This window comes from Diplotaxodon limnothrissa, linkage group LG14 (genome assembly GCF_057381915.1).
Source record: "Diplotaxodon limnothrissa isolate DT_005_m linkage group LG14, D_limnothrissa_male_GT1.1, whole genome shotgun sequence".
Classification (NCBI taxonomy): Eukaryota; Metazoa; Chordata; class Actinopteri; order Cichliformes; family Cichlidae; genus Diplotaxodon; species Diplotaxodon limnothrissa.
The window spans coordinates 42,350,646-42,369,806 of record NC_140609.1 but is presented as its reverse complement, the minus strand read 5'-3'; the positions used below and the strand labels follow the sequence as shown (position 1 = coordinate 42,369,806).

Sequence of the window (19,161 nt, the reverse complement as noted above, 5' to 3'; positions counted from 1 at the left end):
GTGATTCTGATTTTAAATAAACTTAGCAAGAATACGTCCAGCGTGTTACAGACAGAAATATATCTCCCTCTGGAATCCAGCAGAATTTTATTACTCTGTTGGGGAGGTCGCCTGGTTCCAGCACCACAACACCAGCTCACCTTAAATGCAAATAAGAAAAAATACAGCATCAGCAATAAAAAGGTGATTATTAAATCATGTCCAGGAATTAAAGTGCTTCCTCTTTTTCTCTCAGCTGCTCCCTTTACAGGTTGCCACAATGGATCATCCTCATCTTTCTCACCAACCCTCTGCATGTTCTCTTTCACTACATCCATGAACCCTCTCTGAGGTCTTCTTCCTCCCTTCTGCCTGAACTCATCCATTCTCCACATCCTGTCAGCTCTGTCTCTGCCAATCGATACAAGTTCTCATCTCGTTGGTGTCCAGCCTCACATACAGCTCACTTTAAGCCTTTTAGTTCTCCTTTGAAATCTCTCTTATCTGCACACCTAGCCTCTTAGTACTCCTGCCTACTTTCTTAATCTCCCTTTCTCATTTTTCATTTGATAACCTCTTCCTTTGAATACTTTCCAAAATCGCACTGGGGTGGCTGTAGCTCAGGTGGCAGAGCAGGTCAGCCACAAATCAGAAGGTCGGTGGTTCGATCCCAGGCTACCTCCTGGCTGCATGCCAAGTATCCTTGGGCAAGATACCAACCCCATGTTTGCCTACTGGTGGTGGTCAGAGGGCCCGGTGGCGCCAGTGTCCGGCAGCCTCGCCTCTGTCAGTGCGCCCCAGGGCAGCTGTGGCTACAATGTAGCTGCCATCGCCAATGTGTGTGTGTGAATGGGTGAATGACTGAATGTAGTGTGAAGCGCTTTGGGGTCCTTAGGGACTAGAAAAGCGCTATACAAATGCAGGCCATTTACCATTTACCTGATATGGGGGCAAAGATGGAGGAAGCTATGGATGTGTTGCACAGAAACATATCATTATTCTGGAGACATGTGAAAGAAGAGATTTAGCGTCGACTCAGCTGTCGGTAAGAGCGGTAGGTTCCACTTTGCAGACGTGCTGCTGTGGGAGGACTGGGAGGAGGCTGTGGCCTCACACTGAACAAGCGAGGCGAGCTGGGAAACGGTTGGAGACGATCTGAGGTGATGACAGATGAACAATTTTGTTCAAAAAAATTATTACTGGGCCAATAGAGCTCTATTAAACGTCACCTGTCACTGAGCTAGTCCTAGGTTTTTCGGTACTTAACTCCTATGTTAAACTTAAAAATGTTGTTCGGCTCATTAAACATTCAGGGTTGAGCGACACATCAGGATGTCACATTTTGGACTGACCAATGGGGAGACAGGTTTTGTTTTTCAGCATTTGCCACATTCACTCATTTCGCTTCACTGTGATTTAGACTGCAGCTCATTACCAGTTAAACTCTCAGATTTCCATAAGCAGGTGCCTCTTTAATGGAAATGAATATACAAACATAACTTTACTCCTCACAGTACAACAACAGGTACATCGACTGGGTAAATAGTCTGTGGATGAATGGAGATCCATTTTACAGATGAGGAGGATGTGACTTGTTACCTGTAAGAAGTTCAACATCAGATACGCTGACGGAACTATAAAAGTGTCCCTTTGAGATCAAAGATAAAGAAGATATTGTGCTCTCTAAGGTCTCCTCTGGACTGACACAGCTCCGCAGAGCAGGAATTGACTTTTGTGACACAAACAAGGCGATCAGAGCTATTTTGTCCTAACCCTGTTATATTCTTAAAGAATTTAAGAACGAGAAGATTAGGGTTATACAAAGAAAATATATTTCTCTTCCCCTTTCACCTAAAGTAAAAAAAGTAAACATCAAAATAATAAATACGATTTTTATAAGATTGAAATTTAATCTGAATACATGTGTATTCTGTGAAAACGACACTGAAAGCCTGCATCACGTGTTTTTTCACTGTGAATGGGTTCAAGCTTTTTGGAACGGCACGTGGCGCTGCATGCAGTCCAGGGCGACTCAATCGTCGGGATAGTTATTGACAATAAAATCTGCATTCTGTTTTCAGGACAGTGCTGTTATGAGGGATATCTTTTTATCCATAAATGTAGATGCTGTGAAGCTTAACTGTGTATGAAAAGATGGCTGAATGAAAAACTCCCGACTGCTCTTTCTACTTTTCTTCTTTTGACATACAGTAAAGGACTTTTTCTCTTCGCACTTTGTGTTGACCTTTGTTACACTGTAACAGTTTTTTCTTTTTTATAATCTTTCAGGCTCAACCTTGTGGACATGTTTCTTTAATCATTGTTGGACTGATGTTCATAAATACATTCAGTATGATAACATCGTTTTTTGGATAAATTCCACCTGACGTTTTAAAATGTACGTCTTTTATGTCAGGATGAATTGGAAATGATTTTTTTTTTCATTTTCTCATTTTTCTGGTGACGTCTCCGCAGACGCTCTGGGTGCGCACGCTCAGTTAATTTGTTGAGCGCTTCACCTTTCCTCCAGCAGGTGGCGGTCCTACCACGAAGGAGAAGAAGAGAGATTCGCCTTCTGACCCGGAAGTAACCATCGCGTCAGACCGCCATGTTGGTAGCAAAGAGAGCGAGGAATCATCCCGCGGAGAGCGTATTCGTCTGACCTCTGACCCGGGCCGGCTGACCCGAACCCTCCTCGGTCGGTTCGTCCTCCGAAAACGTGTGCGCGCGGACCGGCATGGGACAAAGACAACATGGCAGCCCTGAGCACGTTCTCTTCGCAGGTGGAGCTGATCATGGAGGTAGCCGTGGGGAGCGCTGTGCACGAGTTGGGGAGGGAGGGCGCGCGAGCGGAGCACGGCCAGGTGAGGAGCTCAGGTGAAGATTATGTGAGAGCAAAATCCGCCGTCACTTCCGGTTTCGCGTTAAAAACATGCTACAGAAGGGATGAAAGGTAAAAAAAAAACAACACGTTTTGGCCCCGCCCACTGACACGCAGGAGACGCCTGGAGGCAGGTGTTTGATCTTTGACCCAGGTATATGCAGCTCTGAAGTGCGCATGCCTTCAGGTTTGTCCAGAAGTGTGGTGCGCGCGCATGGTTTAGCTGTAACTGCTCACATGACCAAAGTTTACGTAAACAGATCTGTTCGCAGCCTCATCTTCACCTGCCGCAGGTGGTATGACGTCATCATCCTCTACTTAACCTAAACAGAAGCTTAAGGTTAACCAGCATCAACAGAGGAGAAAACAGCAGCACCTAAACCTTAAAGGTGCAGCCTCGCTAACCACCCTCATTAGAAATGAGGCCAAGCATCACGGTGCCATCTGTAAACAGCTGGGGCTGCAGTCACTGGGCTCAGCGCACAGCTTTGGGGGGAACCTGTGTTTAGGAAGGCCTGGAAATGCCTTTTGTTGTCATTGTGCATGCACCAACTGTCCACGGAATAAAAAGATAAATAAAAGCAGAGAAAATCTGTGAATGACATCGTCACATGACTGAGCGTGCAGGTGATTGTGAAGAGCTGTGGAAACGGCGTCCTCGGTGAAGCGGTTCCAAGTCAGGCTGGATGGTTTCGGTGTTTGTCTCAGCACTGTCGGTGTTCGTGCCACAGGCCAACAGTCAGTCAGGCATTCGCACTGAAAACATGCTGCATGTCATGGAGAAAACTCGCTGTGAGCATCAGTCAGTCTCCAAGAGAGTCAGCATGTTGTGACTTGAGGGTGAACTCCTCAGGTGGATGTGGGCGGGGCCTGTCTACAGGTTGCGTAATCAGAAATCAGTTACGCTCGGGTCCTCAGATCAGATGTTTTACCTGTTCCACCTGTGCATCTATCATGTCACCCATGCGTCTGTGCTGCAGGCTCACCTGTCCATCGTGCTGGGGGGCGTGGCCAGAGAGGCAGTCCGTAAAATCTGCAGAGTCTTCAGGGAGCTGTATGCAAGCGTAGAGGTGGAAAATGAAGCTCTCAGGGCAGAACTGAGTTGCCTCGAAAACACACCCGGCGCTTCGAGGATGGCCAAATCGGCGGTGAAGTTCAGCCCGGCAGGTGAGACCCAGGGTCAAAGGTCGAACAGTCATTCAGCTCAAAAGCCCGGGTTAAAGTCTCATAGGAAACTCATTTGGTTTCTCCTGCAGATGCACCCACCCTGTCTCTGGATGTCCAATCAGCTGCTGCCACTGCTGCTGTGGCTGTGGTCATCCTCAGCCCGCCGGTGCACGCACCAGTCACAGGCCAAAACAATCTGACCGCACTGCAGAATGGTGCTGTGAGTGTTTTGGACATGACGCACTTCTCTGCAGATCCTCAGGTGTCACGTGATATGATCCAGCCTGCAGATGTGACATCACTTCCTGACTGTGAGGATCAGCCGGCCGCTGAGCTTCCAGGTGATGAAACCCACGAAGAGCAGTGTGACGCTGTGAGTGATGACAGCTGCTTCAAACTGGTTGATTGACTGGTTGATGGTTCTGTATGTGGTGACCAATAATACCATTGCGTTTTCCAGGCAGCAGAGACGAAGTCTGAACCTGCAGAACAGAAACATGATGATCAGCAGGTGCCCGGGGGTCCGACAGGTGAGAGCTCTGCCTCCCATCTACTTTTAAATACTGTGCGAACCACAGGTGAGCCTGTGGTGTGAGAGCGATGTGCTCTAATGGCGTGATACGCTACATTAAGATGAGATGGGGCCTGATTATTCAAGACCTAGTACGTGAGGATCTTGATGATGTCGTCCTTCAGAACAGCTGATGGTCCATTAATCAGTCGCTTCTGTTTGTCAAACCTGCAGCGTCTCTGACTTCCTGTCTGTCTTACTGTTCAGGTGTGAGCGAGGAGCAGCAGAAGGAGCAGGAGAGGAGGCGGAGGAGGGAGCTGTACAAGGAGAAGAGGTTTTTCTGCGAGCTGTGTGACAAAGGCTTCCATCAGAAGCACCAGCTGCTGAAGCACGCCGCGTGCCACCTGAAGCCGTTCCCCTGCAGCTCCTGCGACAAAGGTTTCTACAAAGCGCAGACGCTGCAGCGCCACCTGCTCGCCCACCGTCTCCGCGAGGCGCAGGAGAGCGACCCAGACAAGCTGTTGCGCTGTGACCAATGCGACAGGAAGTTCAGGCTGCCACGTCAGCTTCGAGCGCACCAGGCCTGTCACCGGCTTGAGAAAACGCCACTCAAGTGCTACGCATGTGACCGCACCTTTACCTCCAGTGGGGCACTGCGATACCACGAGGTGTCGCACGCCAAAGTCAAGCCCTTCATGTGCGACGTCTGCGGAAAGAGCTTTACGCGCAAGAAGAGCCTGCGGGAGCACCAGACCGTGCACACCGGGGCACGGCCGTACTCCTGCCAGACCTGCGCCAAGAGCTTCTCCACCGCCAGCAACCTGCGCGTGCACAAAAGGTCGCACTCCGAGGAACGCCCGTACAAGTGCGACAAGTGCGACAAGGCATTCAAGTGCCGGATGGGGCTGCTGCAGCACCGTGTGGTCCACTCGGGAGAGAAACCCTTTACTTGTCCCACCTGTGGCCTGAGCTTCGGCCTCAAATACAACTTCCAGAGACACCTGAGGCTACACAGCGGGGAGAAGCCCTTCAGGTACGAGGCCCCGAACGATAACGTATATTTTCTGGGTCTCAGCGAGTCTGTTTCGGTATTTGACAGAAATCTCTGCTTTTTATTGGCTCAACACACAACATCTGACAAAAAAACACACCTGAACGATCCAGGGTCACATACACGCGCTGCTCCAGGGCGCACTCTGACCCTCGGGCGAAACGCTCGCCTGTGTCTCTTAACGCACCTGAGTGAGGTGTACAGGTGAACAGCATCAGCGCGGTCCTTAGCAGGAAGACTAGACTTATGCGACTGCAGGTGAACTGATTAAATAAGGTGATCGTGGATTTTATGAGTGCTTCAATGTAACGTCAAACATGAAGCAGAGGGGGGTTGTTTGCTGACATCCACCAGTGAACCGCCAACAGAGCGCGGCACGGCGCTGCAGGCAGACACGAGAAATACCAGCGTCAGCTTTCCTGTTCATTCGGTTCAGTTCAGGTTTATTTATATGGGCCAACTTCGCAGTGATTAACACTGCACAGTAAAAGCCCTACAGCACTACAGACGGCCCTGAGCACTCGGTGAACACTGCTTTGTGTTGTGTGCTGATCACTCAAAACATCAAGATCGTGTTGATTTCTGTGAGTTGCGTCTTCTTTAACCTCTGACCCTTCCTCACCTGTCCTTCCTTCCTCAGGTGTGATCAGTGTGGCGAAGGCTTCACGGGGACCTGGGCTCTGAAGACTCACATGCTTGTTCACGGCGTGGCAAAGCCGTTCATGTGCGACCTGTGCGGAAAGACGTTCTTCTACAACTGCCAGCTGCAGAAGCACCAGCAGCTGGTTCACGGCAGCGGTGGCGATCGGGGAAAGTCCGGCGGGGAGGCGGGCAGGCGGCGGTCCACCGGAGTCAAACCGTTCAGCTGTAAAGTCTGTCCAAAGAGCTTCAGCAGCAGCAGCTCGCTGCGCACGCACGAGAAGAGCCACGCCCAAAACAAAGAGTTCACCTGCGACACATGTGGGAAAGCCTTCCACCTGCGTCACCTGTACCTGTACCACCTGAGGCAGCACAGCGGCGACCGGCCACACGTCTGCGCTGTCTGTCACAAAGGCTTCCTGCTGGCATCGCAGCTGAAGCAGCACGAGCTTCTGCACACAGGTGTCAAACCTCACCACTGCGAGCACTGCGGCAAAGAGTTCAGGACGCCTCAGAACTACCACCGCCACCTGCTGGTGCACACCGGCGAGAAGCCGTACGAGTGCGCTGTGTGTGGCCGGAAGTTCCGCCAGTCCAACCAGCTGAAGTCTCACATGCAGATCCACACCGGTGTCAAGCTGTACTCGTGCGAACGCTGTGGGCGGGGCTTCTCCGACTCACGCCAGCTCAAGAAACACCGCTGTGGAGACAGCGAGCACGACTCGCGCGATTCTGCCAGCAAGCACAGGAAGCAGACGGACGCGTTCCCATGGACGCACGAATTCACGGCACAGTGACACAGAAACAGGCCAGCGGGAAAACCCAGACAATTCCCGCTGAGTCCACCCCCCGCGACTGTGTCCGGCACATCAACATCAAATTGTGTTTAGGGAGTGTGTCCATCCACCTCTTGAAGCCGGCATTGATTGGCTGGTTTGTTCCTTTGGCGTTTCTGTTTTTTTTATCCCCTGTTAAAGTCAGCGACACAGAAAATGTTTGATCTCTGCTGCAAAACCACCTCGCACACTCCCCTGATGCCCCCGCATGTCTCGGGTTGAAATCTAAAACAAAGGTAAAGAGTAGCTGGGCCCTGACAGCATCTCCAGCCTTAGGAGGTAAAATGACAACTCTTCTAAATGGACTTTGACTCTCACCTGGCGTCTCACCTGGTCGTGGTGATTTAAGTTCAGCTGCCAAAATCAAACAGACCTTGACCTCAGTCAGTGACAGAAGAGGAATCAGATGAAAGCAGCTCTAATAAACATTTAGTTTCTGTTTCATCTGTGAAAAAATGACTTTGCTGTGTTTCAGTGTGTAGAATAAAACTCCTTTGACTGACGAGCTTTTATTGGATGTGCTGCTCCAGCTTCAAAATGATTTTTCTGCCCTCGATGAACGTGAAGTAATAATTCAGATTAAAAGGCAGCTGCAATGTGTCAAAGGTAATGTCTACCAATCAAATACATTTTGTCCATTAAATTCAACGTGCAGACTTATGTAGCTAAAGCTAAAAATTACATGTGATTAGTTGAAGTCACATTGAGTGTACGAGCAGAGTCTTCATCCAGGAAGTAGGTTCAAATCAGACAGCTGCACTGATATTAAGCACATACGTGATTAATATCAGTGCAGCTCTTATGCAACGATTCTCTATAGCAACAGGTAAGTAAAGAGCGGAGCTCCCATTTAAATCCATGAACGTGATGTTGATCTACAAACATCAGAAGAGAGACCAGCTTTAATCAGACATTTATCTAGCTTTCATTTTCAGATGAAGCTCAGTAGTGTGAGACAAATGATGAAGCTCAGATTTGACCTTTTGATTTAATGTTTATAGGTAATGATCAGCTGACAGGATGCAGACGCTGAAAATAAATAAAGGGGAGACAGTGTGGACATGTCTGCAGCAGTTAGTACCTACATTTCAACATATCTGAAGATGAAATAGAAGAACGTGCTATGGAGACTGCATTTAGAACCTGTTAGAGTGCTGAACAATCACAGGACTGTGGCTGTGGAGGCTGAGTGCACTGACCTCACTGTCATATTCAAAAAACCAGTTTGAGATGAGCTGTGTGATCGTGCTGAAAGCAGCATCAGAAAATGATATACTGTGGTCATAAACCCACAGACGTGGTCAGCAATAACACTCAGGTAGGCTGTGGAGTTCAATGATGTTCAGCTGGTACTGGAAATCTGCCCTATACCATCACATCAGCAGCAGTCTGAGCACTGGCGCAGGCAGGGTGGATCCATGCTTTCATCTTTACACCAAACATTTAAATTTTGCTGCAGAAATCATGATCAGATCGGAAAACATTTTTTCATTTTGTGGTCCAATTTTGGTGAGTCTGGGAACTGTAGCCTCAGTTTCCTGTTCAGGTGTTGTAGGGATTGCAGCCAATCGTCTTCTCGGAGGAGCGGCTTCACTCTGCTTTGGTCCTTGGCAGAGACAGCAGCTTACCAGGTGGTAGTGATAGCCAAATGAAGCTTTCTGAAGCTTGTATTGAAAAACGGTTCATTACTCGAAGCTTTTCAACACAGTCCTCTCTGGTGACATCTGGTGGCCAAAAATATGAAGAGCAGCTTGAATCCACAAAATAAAACCAACTGCTTCATTATGATTGCTCACTCGACAGAGTGGAGTTCTGTCTGATATTGGGCCGCCGCTGTGTTGCTTTGAACGTCTATTTTGGGGGGTTAAAAAATGTGGTTTATTTGTTTAATAAATAATTATGACCAGTAAACTCTCCTTGTTTAAACACACACACCCGCCCTCTCACATCATCTATAATTGACTGAGTCAGGACTCTTCCAGACACTAAACCAAGGAACAATGTACATTTCAATTCCTTTAATTTTAAGTTTATATTGTCTATCCTGTAAAATAGTCAGATGTCTATTCATATTAATGTACAGAATTCACCTGCTTGCTGCTACTACTGCACATTCACCCAATGTATATACTATATGTGTGTATATATATATAATGTTTTTCCTCTACACCCCCCCCCCAATTTCTTTGCACATGTCGAGGAGCGTGTCAGGCTACATTTCACTGTGTGTTATACTTGTATAACTATGCATGTGACAAATAAAGAACCTTGAACCTTGAACATGCACCATGGCGTGGTCTTTCTTTGCTTTTCACTTCTTGATGTTGGTAAATACGATAATTGAAAAATACCACGTTACATATAATATACATGTAATAATGTACAACACATTATGGAGTATGCTTCTGCTGTGAGGTCCTGCCTCCATGCACTTATGAAATTAATCGCAAGATGGGTGTATTTATCAATAATATTATATTAGGGAAATTTTCCCAGACATATTTCTGACCTGGGGGTAGAACTGATTGTGAAATGGAAAATGCTTATGAACTTGCGAATTAAAAACATGATGCATTTAAAAGGTAGCCCTTTTTCATTTTTATTTAAGAAGAAAATTAGTTCCACTGTGCGATGGCCGATCTCCTTTTCGTGGAGATAATTTCTTCTGCATTAAGGAAAATCCCTTCACATGGCACAGAGGAGGCTGGAGTACAGAGAAACTGGTAGAGATGCAGTTATACAGTCTACCACACAAACTATCAGCTAAAGAGAATAAATAAATTAAATTGCTGCACATTTGGCAGACTAACATTTTAAGATTAATTAAACAATAAAAAATATATATTTTTTAATATTAAATGTAACGAGTCAAATGGAAGTTTTTCTAAAGTTATTTGATGATATTTATATTATGAAAAACGGATTTTTGACATTTTGAGTTTTTCCCGTTGTCAGATATAATAAACACGCACAAAACAAAAGCAAACAGCCAGAACACAAAGCTGGAAAACCCACCCGATCGACCAAAATCAACTCAAAATACTCCCACACAACAGAACCTCCTCTATTCCTCGCTGGCTCCAAATCTCTCAGTAGAAATATCAGTGGTTCGCTATCTGTCACCATCAAACACTCCACAAATCCCGCGAATGATTCGCTTCCTTATGAACCATTGAATCAGACACCGAAGCAGTCACGCTCTAAATGAAGCTTCGGACGTCACCGATCACGTGACTCTGGGCAAACGAATCAAGCTTCGACACAGTGACACACGCACCGGAGCGTCAGCTTCAAGCGAGCCATCACTACCAGGTGGTAACAGAGAAAGTAAGGACAGATTCAATGATGATGGAGTAAAAAGGTGTTGGCCAGAGGGGCCGATGGCGCGATATGGCAGCCTCGCTTCTGTCAGTCTGCCCCAGGGCAGCTGTGGCTACAACTGTAGCTGCCTCCACCAGTGTATGAATGTGAGAGTGAATGAATAGTGTAAAGCGCTTTGGGTGCCTTGAAAAGCGCTATATAAATCCAATCCATTATTATTATTATTATTAAAGAATATTCTACCTTACAGAGGGCAGGATGGTCATGTTTGTGTCATTTAATCAACACCACTGAGTCATTCTAACTGTCAGAATCCTCGAAACACAGGCTGAGGAGGAGCGGCAGCAATCTTCCACTCCGAGCTCATTAACCAGCCATAGACCCAGACAGAAAGCCTGACTGGCTCCTGCATTTCAGCAACTCGTCTTTACAGCAGTGGTGGGAGTAGATTTACTACTTAACATCTTAAGTATCATACATTAACTGCAATACTTGTGTGGTTTTAGTACTAAAGACTGCCCAAAACAATTAATGGCTGCCCTCTGATACCCCTTGGGACCATCGCCAGGTCCATCACAGCTGACCCCTCGCACCCTGCTCACCACCTGACGGCACTCAGGTCAGTCTGGTCCCACACCTGCAGACTCACAAACAGCTTATTCACCTGGGCCATTCAAACTGTAAACAAACACTCCTCTTGTCTGTAATTAATTACTGATGTCTTACTTATTATATTTTTATTCCATGCACAGTCGGTGTGGAGCACCCACACTTGAAATACATGTACAATGACAAAAAAGGCTATTCTATTATGGATTCGCTGCGGTATCTCTGGTTTGTGTACGTTATTTACAGTAAACCGCTGAGCTTGTAGAGCTGTGAACAGCAGGGGGCGCTCCGTGAGAATTGGGTTAATCCACGAAGAAGAAGAAGACTAAAGCGACGAGAGAGGGAGGGAAAATTGTTTGGTCCAAAGCGCATGCGCATTGTGCCAACAGCCTGTTCACGCGGGTGTTCAGTGCTAGCTGGTTAGCTGCAGTAAAGTCGGTTAAACTCCGGCAAACTCAGACAGTCTTCGTGCAGCCGTTGGTTTCAGGTAAAGCGTGGCAGTTTCCCATGAGCCCCGTTTGTTTCCGGGGTGAAAAAATAAGTTTGGCACTGTTTTTTCCGCGGTTTAATCCGCCAACGAACCGCTGCTAGTTCGGACATAACACGAAGCTAACGTCAGCGTCAACGGAAGCTTTAAACGGCCCGGCTGCTCAGGTGAGTCCAAGTAATCGTGACGGCATACTTCCGAAACACAGACACCTGAGCTAGCTTAACTTTGACCCCGTTAGGTGCTGTTGTAGGAATGGATTGTTTACTGGCTCGCGGACCTTGGGGTCAGAGGTCAGCAGCGGGCTCTAGCTGCCACAGGGGGGGAGTATTGAGCAGTAATAGAGTACGTTTCCTTTGACAGCTCAATCCTGGAGAGAGGAAGTACAGCACTACCTGTCTCACTGAGTTCCTCTTTGTTTAGGTCCTTCCTTGCTGAGCTGTAACGTCTAAGAGGAGGAGGAAGATGTCTCCGGCGTCAGAGGTTGAGGGCTCGGACGTAGGGGGGCGGGGCCAGGAGACTACGCTGTCCAAAGAAGACTGTCTGTGTCCCGTCTGCCTCGAGGTCTTCATGGAGCCCGTCACACTGCCCTGCACACACACCTTCTGCAAGGTAACACGCACACACAATGAGTGCGTGTAGCTCAGGTGTGTTAAGTTACCTGCACGACCAGCAGGTGTGTGCACAGACAGGTTAGGGGGTGTGCGTGCGTGCGTGTGTCGCAGTAGTCAGGACCTTTTTTGTGTGTGTGTTTCCGTTTTGTCCTTGAATGACATCATCAGGCTTATTCATTTCCTGTGACTGAAGACGTGGTTTTAAATAAAGTGAATTATAACTGACCCGATGAGAGCTTCAGCTCCTTCTGCTTCAGTTCCACCAGTCACACACCTGCATTCTAACCTGAACAGGCCAACAGCAGCCAATTAAATGGCCAATCAGTGACTGGACTGATGGCGTTTAGCCTCCTGAGCTGATCTTCATGTCAGAGGTCAAAGGTCTGCTGGATGCCAGCACCTTCAGCCTGACCTCACACATTACAGTCATATGACTTCTCCTCAGGGCGCTCCGGCAGAACTGGGCCTGACTGTGTGTGTACCTGTGCAGGTGTGCTTCCTGGAGTCGGTGGATAAAGCCACGCTGTGCTGTCCCATGTGCAGGAAGAGGGTTTCCACCTGGGCTAGGTTACACAGCAGGAACAACACGCTAGTGAACGAGACACTGTGGAGGCGGATCCAAACCTGCTTCCCCCGACAGTGCGAGCATCACCTCAGCGGGCAGGGTGAGGCCGAGGACCCCCACTCAGGTAACGCGGACACAAATCTTTGGCTCAAAACTGCAGTTTGTGAGGGGCAGCCAATCAGAAAAGGTACTGCTTTTGTAAAGGGTGAGGGGCAAACAGCATGTTTGACGGAAGCTCAGAAAAAGGATTACTCTGAAATGTGAACTATGCAGAGCTGCTTTCTTATAGGTCAATGTGATGTTGAACCCACTGTGTGTGTGTGTGTGTGTGTGTGTGTGTGTGTGTGTGTGTGTGTGTGTGTGTGTGTGTGTGTGCGCGCGCGCGCATGGGCAGCATTGGTGTGTTTCCGCAGAGTTAGTGAACCTGGAGAGCTGAGGCAAGAGTATGAGGACCAGATCACCAAAGTGAGTTCAAGACACACACAGTCTTTTGCTCTGGATGTGTGAGGATGTGCAGAAGCCTCAGTGTTACACAAGAACCCCAGGGACTTAATTTGGACCCCATAGAAATGAATGTAAAACCACTAATACGGCACACCTGGCTGTTTACAGGCATTGTGACGTCAAGGCTGCTCTAATGTGGGCCAAAGCTGATCAGTAAATATTTAGGGAACTGTAGGAAGTGAAGAGACGAATAATTACTGCTGATGAGCCGGGTCAGAGCTGGCGAAGTGGGCGCGTTGCTGCTGTGCAGGGCAGCAGGGGACGCTGATGAGGGGCTACAGGTTTGATGGCGAGGAGATAAAACCCTGTGACTGTTCTACTTTTACAATTATTTTTTTTAAATGTGTTTCGTAGCAGCTGTGAGTAGGGCTGCAGCTGCAATACACCCCATGCCCCCCTTTAGATTCACCCCTGTTTGCTTCCACATGTGATAGGATATCTGCCTTCAGTCTCAGTAAGGCTCTGCCTCTTTACGCTTGGTGGTATAAACAGACTCCGCCTCCACGTTAAACCCTGCCAGCATCATCGCTGCTGCTGTTGTGTTTTTGCGGTGTCAGCTTATGTGGTCAGACGTCTTATTCACAGGCTGCTCATAATGTTCATCCTTGGTAATAATATAAGTTATTAAGATGTGTCATTGTGTACCTTTGTTTATGAGTTTATGCTAATGTGTACTTTTACTTTACAATCTCTAATAAATGATCTAAATCACTGATAAAACTAATAAAACTTAAATACTTCAAATCTTGGTTCAAATGAGGAAAAACAAAATTAAATTTAGCAACTTAAGAAACGATCGTTCACCATAAATGCTGTTGTTGAGTGAAAGCTGACCGCTCAGCCATTGGTGGGCGTGGCCATAACACATTTGTAGTTATTCTCACCTGTGACTGAAGCTCTCAGCCTGCAGTAGCACCCTCCAGTGGGTTAAACACATTTGTGTAATAAGAATCCACATTCTCCTGTGTGTGCGTCACTGACTTTCACATGTCTGTGCTCTCACTCTGATGTCTCGGCCTAAAGGTCTGAAAAGGTCCTGGAATTTCCTTATAATGTGCACGACATCTGTTGTGATGATGGCCTGTGGTTTGTGTGTCATCTGACCCAAAGAGGATGCCGATTAGATACTGATGGGTGTAAGGGTCAGTCCGCATCGGACCTCCTGATGAACAGACTTTGGTCATTCAGGTAAATCTCAGGTGTGTCTGTCCTCTCCCAGCTGACCGAGGAGAAGCGGGAGCTGCAGGAGGAGGAGAGGAAGGCCAGTGAGGAGTACATCCAGAGGCTGCTGGCTGAGGAAGAGCAGCTGCTGCGGGATGAGAGGAAGAGGAGGGACGAAGACGAGCGGCTGGCCAGACTGCTCAGTGATCAGCTGGTCAGTGGTTGGTCCACACTGGGAGAGGCTTATAGATACAGATGCCTCACAGAAAATCCCCAATATTTGATTAAAAATCAGAAACTGAAGCGTCTCGGCTTGTTAACCAGTGATCAGTTGGTAGATTCTTTCTCTGAGGAAATTTATCACCCTCTCTTTCCCTCCTCGGCAGAACCCTCCTCCTCTCGAGGACAGGGGTCATGTTGCTGTGACACCACTGAAGAAGAAGGCGGCGGCCTCTGTGGGACACATCGAGAAGTAAGCGACCGTTTTAAAGATCAAGGTCATTGAGAAAGACTGGTTAGAGTCACATGACCTGGAGTGTGTCAAAGTAAACTTTGTCATCTCTGCTATATACAGTACAGTATATAGCAGAGATACAGTATATAGCAGAGATCCTATTCCCCCCCCCCCCCATATGTGTGTGTATATATATATATATATATATATATATATATATATATATATATATATATATATATATAAAAATAAATAAATATAAATAAAAAAATAAAAAAACACCCAGCACGCCCCTGCGGGCGGTTTATCCTTCAAGCTCGGGTCCTCTACCAGAGGCCTGGGAGCTTGAGGGTCCTGCGCAGTATCTTAGCTGTTCCCAGGACTGCGCTCTTCTGGACAGAGATCTCCGATGTTGTTCCCAGGATCTGCTGGAGCCACTCGCCTAGCTTGGGAGTCACCGCACCTAGTGCTCCGATTACCACGGGGACCACCGTTACCTTCACCCTCCACATCCTCTCGAGCTCTTCTCTGAGCCCTTGGTATTTCTCCAGCTTCTCGTGTTCCTTCTTCCTGATATTGCTGTCATTCGGAACCGCTACATCGATCACTACGGCCGTCTTCTTCTGTTTGTCTACCACCACTATGTCCGGTTGGTTAGCCACCACCATTTTGTCCGTCTGTATCTGGAAGTCCCACAGGATCTTAGCTCGGTCATTCTTCACCACCCTTGGGGGCATCTCCCATTTTGACCTCGGGACTTCCAGGTTATACTCGGCACAGATGTTCCTGTACACTATGCCGGCCACTTGGTTATGGCGTTCCATGTATGCCTTGCCTGCTAGCATCTTGCACCCTGCTGTTATGTGCTGGATTGTCTCTGGGGCATCTTTGATCTTGTACAATTCTAGGCATTCCAGTATCCAGCTGTGGGGCATTGAGTCATAGGCCTTCTTGTAATCAATCCAGGCAGTGCACAGGTTGGTCAGTCTGGTCTTGCAGTCTCGGCTGATTGTTCTGTCTACCAGTAGCTGGTGTTTTGCGCCTCTGGTATTCTTGCCAATTCCTTTCTGTGTCCCGCTCATGTATTGACCCATGTGCCTGTTCATCTTAGCCGATATGATGCCTGACAGGAGCTTCCATGTAGTACTGAGGCAGGTTATTGGTCGGTAGTTGGAGGGGACCGGTCCCTATATATGTGTGTTTATATATATGTGTGTGTATATGTGTGTGTATATATATGTGTGTGTATATGTGTGTGTGTATATATATATGTGTGTGTGTATATATATATATATATATATATGTGTGTGTGTGTGTGTGTGTGTGTGTGTGTATATATATATATATATATATATATATATATGTGTGTGTGTGTGTGTGTATATATATGTGTGTGTGTGTGTGTGTATATATATGTGTGTGTGTGTGTGTGTATATATATGTGTGTGTGTGTGTGTGTATATATATGTGTGTGTGTGTGTGTATATATATATATGTGTGTGTGTGTGTATATATATATATGTGTGTGTGTGTGTATATATATGTGTGTGTGTGTGTGTGTATATATATGTGTGTGTGTGTGTGTGTATATATATGTGTGTGTGTGTGTATATATATATATGTATATGTATATATATATATGTATATGTATGTATATATATGTATATATATATATATATATATATATGTATATATATATATATATATATATGTTCTTCCTCTACACCCCCCCCCCCCCCAATTTCTTTGCACATGTCGAGGAGCGTGTCAGGCTACATTTCACTGTGTGTTATACTTGTATAACTATGCATGTGACAAATAAAGAACCTTGAACTTTAACTTGGTGTTAGGGGTGCAGGTGAGGTCATCTGGGATGTGTACTCCCAGGAACTTGGTGCTGTTAACAGTCTCTACTGTGGAACCGTGGATGCTGAGTGGTGTGTGGGTGGAGCGAGTCTTCCTGAAGTCTCCTTGGTTTTGTCCACATTCAGCGACAGCTTGTTCTCACTGGTCTGGCTTCCCTAGTGGGGGGAGAGGGTGGCTTTGTATGCATGTCTCACATTAGCATACAGTAGGCCAGTTGTCCTGTTTCTCCGTGTGGGACCACAAACAGTCCAGTGTGACATGGTTAGGGTCTCCACATATAATAATGAAGGCTTCGGGGTGTTGTGTCTGCAGTCTTGCTGTGTGTATTTCCTCATAGGCAGCTGCAGTCACGGTAGATCGGATGGTTGTTCTGAGCAGAGAGTTTGTCAATCTTGTTCTGTAGCGAGTTCAAGTCGCCCACTGTCTCTGTCGGGATTGATGGTTCGAATCGCCTCCGGTGATCTGCTTTCCTCACTTTCAGCTTCGCTCCCGTCTTGTGGCCTCTGTAGCTTGGCCGGTATGCTGTGCCACATGCCGGTCTGTGCCTTTGTATTTAGTGCCAGCGGCTTTGACTTGGAATAGACAAAAGGCCGCCGTCGCTTCAGCGCCATCTTGAAAGTATGTGACGTCAAACTGAAATTAAAATCGCTGAGCAGGAAGTGCCTCCTCAAACGTGGACAAACGACTCACTGTGTCGGGAACGCCATCTGTATGACCTCACACATCTCTATTTGTTGTTTCAGGTTCCTGTGCCCCCGAGTGGCTCCGCCCAGCTCCACCTGTAGCTCTGCTTCCAGCCTTGTGTCCAACAAGGTGAGTTTGAACTTCTGTTCAATTCAGTGTTATTTATATAACACCAAATTACAACAGCCTTTCTGTTTCAGGAGAACATCCTTGTTTCAGAGGCAGCGCTACCGGCAGAACAAAGACCACCTCAGCTGGATTATTATGGGCCTGAGACTGAGCTCCGCCCACCCGAGGAGGTGGCCAAGCATCAACCAGGGAGTCAGTCAATCAGAGACGGAGGATGTTCATCAGTGAAGAGGAAGAGCTCGGAGCTGGAGGCCACAGAGGAGGTGACAGCAGACACCAAGCGAGTCTCTGCCCATTTCCTTGGCTCCTCTTCCTTCTCCTTGCTGGAGGCGGCTGAACAGGAGCTACAGGAGAGGAGGAGGCAGGAGGAGGAGGACAGACGGCTCGCTTTCATCCTACAGAAGCAGCTCGACCAGGAGGAGAAACGGCGTGCCACTGACAGAAGCAAAGGTTCCACAGACGCCTACCAGCTCCGCCCACACCGACGAGCCGAGGAAGAGGAGGGCTGCGCTTCCATCATGCCAGGAAGACCCTGCAGGAGAACGCCAAAGAACTGTACCGCCAAGCCCTCTGCCTCCTCCTCCTGCTCAGGGAAGGGGAGCAAACAGAGTCTTTTGACTGAGATGTTCTTCAGCAGCTGAGGTGTCCTCTGCCTGCTCCTCCTCCGCCTGCTCCTCCTCCCCTTCCTGCAGGAGCATGAATAAATTGAGCTGTCAACCTGAGCGCTGTTGTTACTTTAAAACACAGAAGACCAGAAGTTTGTGGACATGCCGCTGCCTCTTACCTGTGAGTCGTCATGGTGAGCACACGGCGACCGTCCACTGGGGAATCGTGAACAGAGTTCATGTGTTTTACTTTGAAAAGTTCTGCTGGAGGATGACTTCATGCCTCTGCACGTCATTTAGCTGGAATGCTTCTTTCTCACTGGTGGAAGCGCTGGCGAGGACTCAGTGCCGTCAGGTTATTTTTACCCATTTGCCAGATGACACCGACTCACCATTATATTTCCAGCCCCAGCTTCTGTGACTCCGCCCAGAGCCCGTCCACGTCTGGTTAACGTGTTGATGATTGGTCAGGTGGTGTGTGAATGTGTCTCCTTAGTGTTGTTGCTGATGTCACTGGTGTCACATGATAGAATGTGAGGAATTGTGGGATACGCTGCATGCTGACTGCAGTGGGTCATGTGACGCTACATCTGATTTATTTTTATGGTTTGAATGTTGAAAGTGGGAGTTTCTATTTGTCCCAGGGTCACCTGAATGCAGCACTCACCTGTTTAAGCGGCACATGGCCGCGCCATACAGTGGGAGGGGTTAAAGAGGCTGCCGTGTCAACCTGTTTGTCATTTGTTTTTCTGAGAAATAAACCATCACCATCATCGTTTCCTGTTTTCTGACACTAACGAACGAGCAACTCCCCATTCACTATTTTGCCCAAAGGAGCATCAGTGGAGCCTCTCTATGACATCACGTGTGTCTCACAGTAGAGTTAATTCTATGTAGATCTGCACATACAGCTGTGTTTGTGTGTACGTGTGTGTGTGAGACATATTAAACACTGACATTAAATACATGAATAAACGAAAACCGTGTGAAACGATCCAGCAGTCAGAGCGAGGACTGTGGGTCTGCTGGCTGCTCCCACAGGTGAGAGACAGGTAGAAGAATAAAGAATCCGGGTAAACGTTAGACATTACAAAGTGA

General features: G+C 47.5%; 2 protein-coding genes across 3 annotated transcripts; both read left to right on the top strand.

Annotated features, from left to right (window-relative positions):
- Nucleotides 1–2,592: 2,592 nt before the first annotated feature.
- LOC146619615 (uncharacterized) lies at nt 2,593–7,561 on the top strand. 2 transcript variants are annotated; one of them, XM_085371423.1, is made up of 6 exons: nt 2,593–2,780; nt 3,841–4,027; nt 4,117–4,400; nt 4,488–4,557; nt 4,806–5,571; nt 6,230–7,561. In XM_085371423.1, exons 1-6 carry the CDS (start codon nt 2,733–2,735, stop codon nt 7,023–7,025), a joined length of 2,151 nt encoding a protein of 716 aa, XP_085227549.1. In that variant the 5' UTR covers nt 2,593–2,732; the 3' UTR covers nt 7,026–7,561. The 2 variants fall into 2 exon arrangements, with proteins under 2 accessions (XP_085227549.1, XP_085227548.1); XM_085371422.1 differs by having other exon boundaries at nt 2,593–2,843.
- Nucleotides 7,562–11,383: 3,822 nt separating this feature from the next.
- Nucleotides 11,384–18,892, top strand: rnf168 (ring finger protein 168). The gene is made up of 8 exons (XM_085371440.1): nt 11,384–11,648; nt 11,905–12,093; nt 12,586–12,784; nt 13,055–13,125; nt 14,384–14,539; nt 14,712–14,797; nt 17,389–17,458; nt 17,530–18,892. Exons 2-8 carry the CDS (start codon nt 11,947–11,949, stop codon nt 18,097–18,099), a joined length of 1,299 nt encoding a protein of 432 aa, XP_085227566.1. The 5' UTR covers nt 11,384–11,648; nt 11,905–11,946; the 3' UTR covers nt 18,100–18,892.
- Nucleotides 18,893–19,161: the final 269 nt, after the last annotated feature.